The 10,851-nt window shown below is 44.3% G+C and overlaps 1 protein-coding gene across 1 annotated transcript; it reads right to left on the bottom strand.

Annotated features, from left to right (window-relative positions):
• Nucleotides 1-3,876: 3,876 nt before the first annotated feature.
• On the bottom strand, nucleotides 3,877-10,850 carry PSMG2 (proteasome assembly chaperone 2). Its single transcript, XM_064150264.1, has 7 exons — nucleotides 10,721-10,850; nucleotides 8,300-8,471; nucleotides 7,553-7,611; nucleotides 7,012-7,130; nucleotides 5,798-5,971; nucleotides 4,870-4,990; nucleotides 3,877-4,210 (listed from the first exon to the last, which is right to left on the bottom strand). Exons 1-7 carry the CDS (start codon nucleotides 10,787-10,789, stop codon nucleotides 4,118-4,120), a joined length of 807 nt encoding a protein of 268 aa, XP_064006334.1. The 5' UTR covers nucleotides 10,790-10,850; the 3' UTR covers nucleotides 3,877-4,117.
• Nucleotide 10,851: the final 1 nt, after the last annotated feature.

Genomic DNA, 10,851 nt, shown 5'->3' with positions numbered 1-10,851 from the left:
CAGACAAGCTGGGGACAGCAGTTAGGCTCACAGCTTGTCTCCCTAGGACACACAGTGGACTTTGCAACTTCGACCTCTACTGGTGCAACTTGAGGCTGTTTCCTCTTGCTCTGTCAGTTGTCACTTGGGAGAAGAGGCCAACACCTCACTACAACCTCCTGTCAGGAAGCTGTAGAGAACACTATGCTGGGGAATCTTGGGCTGTGGGCCACAGGGATTATTTTTCACAGTATGTTTTAAAAACCAAAAGTTTATGCCCTGCCTGCAATGGTCAAGGCTCTGTCCTTACTCTCAGGGAGTAGCTTGTAACCCAAGATTAGGCTTCTCTGCTGTACCACTATCTGCTGAGTATGATTCCTTCCTGCCTTGAAGATGGAGCTGTGGAATTCATGTCTACAACTGTGGTGACTGAAGGGATATTGCTGGTTAAAACCACCAGTTAAACAAAGGTAACATTGTGTGTTCCCAGCAGTTGAAGTCACCCTGTTCTGAAGAACTGCACACTCCTAAGGGTGATTACAGCCCAAGGGTGTAACCCAGGCATCAGATTACTCCAGAGGTGAGATGGCTGATGTCATTTTGAGCATGGAGTTCATAACTTCAGAGAGAGGGGATAAAAGTAATAATACCATAAGAACTTGAAGTTTTTTAACTGGGGTGCATCAAAAAAAGCGGCCAGCAGGTCTAGGGAGGTTTTCCTCTCCATCTACCACATCTGCAATACTGCATCCAGTTCTGTGCTCCTTGATTCAAAATATTGGAGAGAGTTAAAAGGAGAAATATTAGGATAATGGAGGGACTTAAACGTCTCTCTCTTAGAAAGAAAGACTGAGAGAATTGGGGCTGTTTAGTCTGGAGAAGAGAGGTCTGTGAGAGAATCTTATTAGTGTCTATAAATATCTGAGGGGTGGCTGTCAAAATGAAGGTGTCAGGCTCTTTTCAGGGGTGCCCAGTAATAGGAACAATGGGTATAAGCCAGAACACAGGAAGTTTCATCTCAACGTGAGGAGAAACTTCATTGCTGTGAGAATGCTGGAGTACTGGAAGAGGCTGTCCAGAGAGGTTGTGGAGTTTCCTCTGAAAACTTTCCAGACCTGCCTGCATGTCTTCCTGTTTGGCCTGTCCTAGGTAATCTTGCTGGAGGAGGGGAGATAGACTGGATGATCTCTGGCTGTCCCTTCTAACCACTAACATTTTACCATTTTGTGCCTCTTACTTCTTCTTAACAGCTGGGATAGAGAAGTGGGTGGTGGAAAACTGCTCAAATGCAGCATAAGTATCTTAAGGGTCATCCAATGAGAAAGACCAAAAAGAAAATCTTGGTATGATTTTGTATTTTCCAGTGCCTGCCTTTCTTCTGAGTTTACTGCAAAACTTGAATAAAGAAGCTAAGAAGTCTTTAAAGAACATCTTCAGGAGGCAGGAAAGCCACCCAAGCTACTGCTAGTTAACTAGGTGATGGTGTTTTTAGGTTAAAATACATTTGCTTTCTGTTTGGTTGGGGATCTTGCCATGATGTTATAAATAGCTTCCTTGCTGCCCTCACCTATGACGTGTTCTGTGAGCAAGTGCGCAAACAGAGTTTCTTCAGATCTGCAACTACAGAGGAACAGCAGGTGGTGGGGCAGTGTCTTGTCCAAAACCAACACTTCAGTCCCAGTTCCTGTTAGCCTCCACAGCAGGTCGTCAGTGCAATGTCTGGCCCGCTGCCTGCCTGGCCTCAGAGCACACAAACCATAGGGGACAACCAGCACAGCTGGATTTAGGAACACTGAGGGAGCATTCAAGAGTCTTGGTTGCATTGTTTTATCAGCAAGATGCAAGACTTTACTCTTATCCTTATTGTATTTCATTCCATTTCTCTCCAGCCTGTCCAGATCTCCCTGAATGGCAGCACAGCCCTCAGGTGTGTCAATCCCACTGTCCGTACCACTGACAAAGATGTTAAACAGCACAGGTGCTAGTACTGACCCTTGAGAGATGCCACTCATCAGTGGTCTCCATTTGGACATAGAGCTATTGCTTGCAAATCTTTGAGGGTGGCCATCCAGCCAACTCCTTATCCAGCAAATGGTCTGCCCCTCAGCTTCATGCTTCTCCTATTTGATGCACACCATGTGGCATGTGACGCTGTCAATTGCTTTACACAAGTCCAGATAGATGACATCAGCTGCTCTTCCCTTATCCCCTGATGCTGTAACTCCATCATTAAAGTCTGCCAAGTTAATTGGGCAAGATTTGCCCTTGGTGAAGCTATGTTGGTTATCTCATTTTCTGTATAACTCAGCAAAGCCTTCAGGATCTCCTACATGATCTTTCCAGGTACAGAGATGAGACTGACTGGCTGAGGCAGTGCCCACAGCTGTTTCTACCTTTGGCAGCTCCATCTGGGTGGAGGCAGTGGCACTCACTGGGTTAAGCAGTGCACACCTCCCTGCCAGGAGGGCAACCCCTGTTCGATGTCATTCACCATGCTGCCTGAGAGGCCGGTCAAGACTGACTGTCTGACCTGTAGAGCAGAGACTTCACCCTGCCTGCTTACTGCCGCCTCATGCGGTGATTGGCGCTCCCTTAGGGTGTCCAAACAGCCCACGCTGAGTTGTAGCCCTGCCCCCTTGCTGCTGCTTTAGCTCTTCAGGATGCTAGGTTCTGCTTGTGGCTTTGTGCTCCAACCCCTGCCTCTCCTTACCAGGAAAGTCTCTGCTTGCCTCAATCTGGCTTTTGATGTTTTCCCGCAGGACTTAATTGTTGCTGCTCCCCAAGGTCTTTGCTTCAGCCACTCTGAAACAGAAGGTTTTGGCAAGAAGCCAAGGTCACAGTTGACATGAAAGAGTAGGGATTATCTTCACAAGAATATCCACACCTGGACGTTAATCTCTATTTGCCATAAGTATCTTCATTGACTATCTTCAAAATCCAGTGCTGGTTAATCCCTTCATCAGCAGCACAGGAGGACTGAGTGCACTCTCAGCAGATTTGAGTGGTATATGTGACAGGATATCATCCAGAGGGACTGGACAAGCTCAAGAAGTGGGCCTCTGAACCTCATGATGTTCAACAAATAAAAGTGTAGGTCCTGCACCTGGGTCAGAGCAATCCCAGGTATCAATACAGGCTGTGGGATGAGTGAATTAAGAGCAGCCCTGTGGAGAAGACCTTGGAGGATGAAAAACTAGAAATGAGCTGGCAATGTGCATTTGCAGCTCAGGAGGCAGCTGTGTCTGGGCTCCACGCAAAGCAATGTGGGAAGCAGGTGGAGGGAGGGGACTCTGCCCTTCTGCTCAGCTAAGACCCCATCTGCAGTGCTGGGTTCAACTCTGGAGTCCTCAGCACAGGAGAGACATGGACCTGTTGGAGCAGAGCCAAATGAAGCTACAAAATATGGTGGGAGAGCTGGAACCCCTTTGCGGTGATAATAAGCTGACAGAGTTTGGGTTTTTCAGCCTGAAGAAGAGAAAGCTTCAGGGAGACCTTCTTGTGGCCTTTCAGTACTTAAAGGGGCCTAGAAGAAAGATGAGGCGAATCTTTTTAGCAGGGCCTACTGCAAATGGACAAGGGATGAGGGTTTTAAACTGTAAGAGAGAGATTTAGACTAAAGAGAAGGAAGAAAGATTTTTACACTGAGGATTGTGAAACCTTGGCTCAGTTGCCCAGAGAGGTGGTAAAAGCCCCTTCCCTGGAAACATTCTAGATCAGGTTGGATGGGGCCCTGAGCAGCCTGCTCTAGTTGGAGATACCCCTACTCACTGCAGGGGGATTGGACTATATGACCTTTAAAGGCCCCTTCCAACCTAAAGCATTCAATGATTCAAGTTCTGAGGTACATTAAGAAGGAGTACCAGCAGCATTTCGACAGCAGTAACATTTAACCCAAGGTATGTTTTAAAAATCATTTTATTAGAAAAACCTCTAACCCAACTTATTCAATAAGCAACTGTACAAAATGTATTGCTTTGGTCAATGTGTGAGAGTTACTTTCATCTCTTTAGCTACCCACATGTGTAAAAGGAATTTTTCTTAAATAAGGAGTTTATGTACAGAACAAAATAAGTTGCTGTTGCTTGGCAATGACTATAGAATCACCTTCTCAAGGGACTTACAGAGAGTTCAGACCTGATCAGAAGAGCGCAGGGGGAAGACCGCTGCCGAAAAGCAAGCGCCAAGAACTCGGTGCTTTCCATTGTGAAGAAGTATCTGTGGAGTTGTTGCTCTGCAAAAAAAGCAATAATTCACTAAGTTTTATAGAGTAGTGATGTGATTCTATCTCTGGCACACTGATTAAAACAGTGGGTGGCATCTCCAGTGTCAGTATCATTGTAGATTGCTTTAGAAGAGATCAAACTTGATTAAGCCTTTACACAATTTCTCCCTCAGCTGTCAAAGGGACTGGTTTAGGTTTGGCTTTTTAGGTGAGGAAACTCCCAGTGAGATTTTCATCAAAAGGTGTCTTCAGTTTGGTATATCCCTTATAGAAACATAGAATGAACCAGGTCAGAAGAGACCTCCAAGATCATCCAGTCCTACCTAGCACCCAGCCCTAGCCAATCAACTAGACCATGGCACTAAGTGCCTCAGCCAGGCTTTTCCTGAACACCTCCAGCAATGGTGACACCACCACCTCCCTGGGCAGCCCACTCCAATGGCAAATCACTCTCTCTGTGAAGAGCTTCCTCCTAACATCCAGCCTATACCTCTCCCGGCACAACTTGAGACTGTGTCCCCCAAGGGCCAAAATGAACCAAACTCTTACCTTTATAACTGTTCTAAAATTCAGCTAAATAACATTTTTCATGTTCCAGATTGAAAAAAAAAAGGAAAACAACAGATATAAAATGCAAAAGCAAAGACTCCAGATCAACCAGCACTTACTTCACTCTTAATGAGCTGGAGCCAGTCATTAAGATAGTTCACAAGAGCAAATGCATCAGGGATGTTGTCCCCCTCTGAGCAAAATTTCAGCAGAACTGCCATTTGGATTCCTTTTGAACAGCTGCAACGAAAGTGAGCTCAAAGTCAGTTTCTATTTCTGTTCTAAATCCTGAAGAACTATATTTTTTTATTAAGAGCAACAATCTGCATGAGGCTTGCTAAAGAAAAAAAAACCAAACTCAAATAAAAGTAAAAAAGTGGCATATATAGTTTGGGGTCTTTTCCACTTCAGACTTGCTTGGCTGCATTTTCATCCTTGATGTTCTTTTTCCTTAGCCTTGATTCTGTTCTTTGTTTATAAGGCAGGAATCTTGCATCACTAAAGAGCTACCCAGGGCCTCTTTTACATCCTTAGTCAGCCTTTTTGTGCTGGTGAGGCATTTATACACATCCTTTGATACAATCATGCTCTATCTTTATGTGCAGTTTTGCAGGCTGCAGATCTCTACTCACAATATTCATATTTTTCCTCTAGATATTTAGGCTATTATTACAATATGATTTATTTTCCAAAGTCCTGAGATATATTTTCCTTTGCACTTGTACATGGTTTCCACAGCCAGTCCAAATAAGGATGACACCAGTAACTTTTCTGCTGTTTGATGCAACAGTTTGGGCAGTTGTCAAAACCAATAGCTAAGAAAATAAAGAATTACTCAGGGCCTTTTCCACATGCTCATATTTTTATATGTTAACTTTATGATACAGAATTCCCTGTGTCTTTCTTCTTAATTATGGGCTTGATATGGAAGAAATTCTATTCCTATAAATCCTTTTCCTATGACATGGCAGTTTAAAAGATAATTTTACTCATGTACTAAGCTCAAGACTTCGGATATCTCTCTCCGCTTATCTTTAGGCAGCTGACCTCTCAGTAAATAGCAGTTTTGTGATGCCACCTCCAGGAATATGCAGGACCTTTTCTGTATCATTTACTCCAGGGTAAGCTGCTACTTTTTCCATTTCTTTCCACTTCAGCTCCTGTATATGGCCTCCAACTGCTTTCTCAAGATCAGGTGTAAGTAGGTAGCGCAGTGGTGTCCTACAAGTAAATCAGAATATGTTCACTAACGTTACTACCTGGGACAGAAAGAAGCTGAAAGAATTCAGGACCTCACACCTGCAATGAAGAATAGCACTGACATTCCCTTCCTCCTCAAACAGGAGTTGAAAAGGTGTCTGTGGCCTCAAAACAGTATAAACCACTCAGCTTCCTGCCACCAACAGAACTAAGGCACCCCCTCTCTAAAGGACTGAAGCACTGGCAAGTACCAGTTAGATCAGCACATCATTAAGATGATGTACAATTCAAATGGGCTTTTTCTTCTGTGATGTGATGATTAATTTAAAGTTAGTTAGGTTAAACTTGAACTTCACCATGATGCAGTATTTTTAACAAGCTCAACCTACAAATATAAGCAGACTTTGGTCAAGTCTAATTATTTTCTGAATGCATTACCCTCAGTCTGTAGGGAATCTGATCTAAGGGGGTGCTGAGGTAGAGTGTTAAACCACAGAATCACAGGCTGGTAGGGATTAAAAGGGACCTCTGCAGATCATCTAGTCTAACCTCCTTGCTAAAGCAAGGTCACCCACAGCAGGTTGCTCAGGATCACAACATCCAAGTGGAGCAGGTTGCATAAGATCACATCCAGGCAGGCCTGGAATTTCTCCAGTGGAGGAGATTCCACAAACTCCCTGGGCAGCCTTGGTCCAGTGCTGTGGTACCATCACAGGAAAGAAGTTTTTCCTCATTTTCAGATGGAACCTCCCACGTTCTAGGTTGTGGCCACTACCCCTTGTCCTGTTGCTGGGCACCACTGGAAAGAGTCTGGCCCTATCCTCTTCCCCTCCACCTCAATTTTAGATATTGATCAACACTGAGAGGATCCTCTCTCAGTGAAACAGTCCCAGGTGTCTCAGACCCTCCTCGTAAGAGACATTTTCCAGTTCTGTATGACATAATGTTTAGGATATTAAGTATTTCATGACTTATGTATGCAGCCAAGAGTACTCAGTGCAGGGAAACAGGTCTGACAAAAAGCACAGAAATATTAATTAGGTCCTTTCATACAAACATACCCAAGAAGTTGCTCATCATTGCGCTGATACGCGTGGCTGCTGGACAGCACAATGACTCTGGCACAGTTGTAGCTTTTCACCCACGAAAGCAGCGTGTCACAGAATGGCCTGTACTTGTTCTTTGTGCAGAGGCAAAGAGAAAACATGACAAATATATTATCCTTAAAAAAGAAGCCAAAAGCTAACAACAGTGTTACAGATAATGTTCAGCAGTGAGGTAACTTTTATTCATATCCATTTAGTTTCGAGCTTCAGAGATGTTCTTTTAAAAAGCACTTTGTATTTTCTAGACTGTTAATATCTAAGGACATATTTACACTAACATCTACCAAAAGAGGTGAACAGCTTCAGGGCTTGGAAAATCAAACTTAACCCTGAAACTTCAGTGAATGGAGTAGTCAGTTTTTGTTAGCTAAAACTGTGTCAGCTGCAAAAGGTGTTACAGCACCAAGCAGAAAAATATTTTGCTAGGCTACTTCAAGTGTTTGCCAACAGAACTGCTCAAACTGAAGAGTGAAGGGAGATCTATCAGTGAACATACCTTTATAAAAGGTGATCTGATCTGCAGAACTACAAGCTTCTCTGAAGGTAACAAATACACTACAAAAAGAAAACAATGAAATCTGGGTTTAAAAGCATCCATACTAATTCAATTTACAAACCTTTCAGCTATAGATTCAGATGGAAAGCCTGGCAATATCCACAGTCTATTTTCCATGCATTTTCTCCATTGAATTTAATTTCACTTGTCATAAATTCAAAGGATTGGAAAAAAATATATGATCTCCTGTAATGATTCAGATAATCTCTTCATGCAGCTTTGCAAAAATTGACAGAATAGTTGATCAATATAGGGAAAGAAATCAAGAATATGAAGCAGGGACAGGGAGAAACACTAGTTAAGGAAAAAAGACAAACATGGGAAGGATGGAGAGAGGGAAGGAGGAAGAGACAATAAGTATCCTTCTAAAACAGAAATTCAGTCTGTTTTCCAGTAGCTTACTTTAAGCAACTCCAAACTTCATGTTATTTTGGATTATAGCCACAGAGTTTCAGTTGCTGTCTCACACAGTTGAAATTCAACATTTCTTATTGGTCCCATATGTCAAATTGGCTATACAAAAAGAACAATATACAGTTTGCTCTGTGAAGTGTAAATACATTGTTGTCTGTAAGCTACTGGAATTGTCATTACTGACCTTGAATACAATTTACCAAAACAAAATATAACAACAACAAAGAAAGTAAATGTGATGTTCTGTGCAGCTTGCAAGTATTCCAGACCCACCTTCAGCGTTTATACTCAGCTCCTTTGAGTTTTCCTCTGATGTTGCATATGGGTTATTTCCAACCATTGGCACCAGGCAGTCAGTGTAGAAGTAACCAACTTTGGTCATGTCAAGTGTAGAAATTACTAGATCTATTGCCAGCTGACCAACATTTCCCACTGATACTGCTGGCTGAAAGAGCAGAAGTTACTGAATTACATCATGGTTTATGGACAACATGAGATGCTCTTCAAATAGTGAAAGCTTAAATTACTTAGTTCCGATCAAACATGATCTCTAGAAGCATTTGCTTGATCCTCTGACAATAGTGACTGATTCTTGACTGATTATTACAGAATCATAGAATGCCAGGGACCTCAAAACATTATCTAGTCCAACCCCCCTGCCAGAGCAGCATCATCTATACCAGATTACACAGGAACGCATCCAGGCAGGTCTTGCATATCTCTAGAAAGGGAGACTCCACAACTCCCCTGGGCAGCCTGTTCCAGTGTTCTGTCACCCTCACAGTGAAAAACATTCCTCCTCACGAGGAAATTTCCTATACCTCAGCTTCCACCCACTGTCCCTTGGCCTGTCATCGGGCATCATCGAGCAGAGCCTGGCTCCATCCTCCTGGCACTCACTCTTTAGATCTTTTTAACCACGAATGAGGTCACGTCTCATTCTCCTCTTCTCCAAGCTAAAGAGCCCCAGCTCCCTCAGTCTCTCCTCATAAGAGATGTTAACACTGATTTCGGTCCTTGTTCCATAGAAGCACAGTGACCACTTCTGTGAATACTCCTGTCTCACTATACGTTTAAACAACGGCATGTAAACTTGCCGCCGCCTCCTTTCTTTGGATACAGATGGGCTAACAGCTCCCCAAGCGACCAATGCCGAGATTGGTAGCCCTCAAGCGACACCTAACGGAGATGTTGACTATTACACATTAAACCTTACGATAAAAGCGCAGATGGTTTTTCATCTTTTAACAACGATAAGCGTGGTCCTGTCCATTACATACCAATTACCACGGGTTATCGCCAGTCGGGACAGACACTGACCTAACCTGATGGCACAGAAAGAGCAATTCGAGTTTGTCTCCTACAGAAACCGGTCCCGGAAGACAAAAGTACAATTTTTGGTTGCTTCTCTTTAGCTTCTCAGCAAGCCTGTCCACAAACTGCTGCTGCTGTTGAGGGAACGCCGCGAACACGATGCAGACAAGCTCAGGAAACAGCACTTACAGGCTATCATTAGGAACTGGCTCCTATTCAATTCCCTGTCACTCCCAGGCACGACAAAAGCCCTGATCTGTTTCCTGTGGACAGTCAGCTGATGGGGAATAACTTCCCGTGCAGCCTGCAGAGTCATCCCGGGCTGTGCAGCCCCCGGTGAAAGGTGACAAAGTTCTCTTTTAGGTAATACTCTAAAGGGCTTCAGCGGCAGGAAAAACAATCTTGGCTACTTCTCAGCCAGCACTGGAACTCGTACCCAACAACAAACAATGTAACCTCTGGTAGACCACCTTAAATTGATTTAATACATGTATGAAGGTTATCACTACACTTGCTAAAATAATCCTAATCGCAGTTCACATAGAGCAGAAGTGAGGATTGTGAGGATTTTTTTCGTTGACAACACTTATATATCACATCCAAAAGGCAACAAAATTAACCTTTTTATTCCACTGGAAACCCCCAGATAGTACAAACCTTTAAAATACAGAGGGCATTTGAATCTCAGAGTGACAGCACAGAACAGATTGGCAGGAGCAAAAAACAAGGCAGCTTTTGCACAGGCAAAACAGCCAGGGATGACCCTGTTGGACATGGACCTTGTTGGAATAAGCCCAGAGGAATCCATAAAACCGATGTAAGGACTGGAATGCCTCTGCTGTGAGGACAGGCTGAGAGAGCCTGGAGAAAGCTCTGGGGTGACCTTCTGGTGGTCTCTCAGTACTTAAAGGGGGCCCAGAAGAAGGATGGAGACATGCATTTTAGCAGGGCCTCTTGTGACAGGACAAGGAATGACATTTTTAAATGAAAACAGGGGAGATTTAGACAGGATTTAAGGAAGAAATTGTGTCCAGTGAGAGTGGTGAAACCCTGTCCCAGGTTGCCCAGAGAGGTGGTAGAAGCCTCAGCCCTGGAAACTTTCTAGGTGAGGTTGCATGGGGCTTTCAGCAACCTACTCCAGACGAAGACGTCTCAGCTCACTGCAAGGATGTTGGACTAGACGACCTTTAAAGGTCTCTCCCATCTAAACCATTCTACCTTCCCCGGGAAGAGGTAAAACAAGAGTCCAAAGCGCCCCGGCCTCCCGCCCCACAGGCGAGCCAAAGGAGAAAGATCCTGCCCGCCTCACAAAGCAAAGCCCTCGGCCGCTCCCTGTGCCTCGCAAGGCTATCACGAAGGAGAAGCAGAAAACCGACCTACCATGAGCAGAGTGAATCCTGTAAAGTCGAGGCTGGCGGAGCCTCCGCCGCGGTCGCAAGGAACAAACATGCCGGCCCAGAACGCAGGAAGGAAGGGAACGGCGGCGGCTGCGCTCTCGCTTGAGCAGGCAG

This window comes from Pogoniulus pusillus, chromosome 10, assembly GCF_015220805.1.
Source record: "Pogoniulus pusillus isolate bPogPus1 chromosome 10, bPogPus1.pri, whole genome shotgun sequence".
In the NCBI taxonomy this organism is placed as follows: domain Eukaryota; kingdom Metazoa; phylum Chordata; class Aves; order Piciformes; family Lybiidae; genus Pogoniulus; species Pogoniulus pusillus.
The sequence above is the reverse complement of the archived record's forward strand: the minus strand, read 5'-3'. Positions and strand labels throughout refer to the sequence as shown.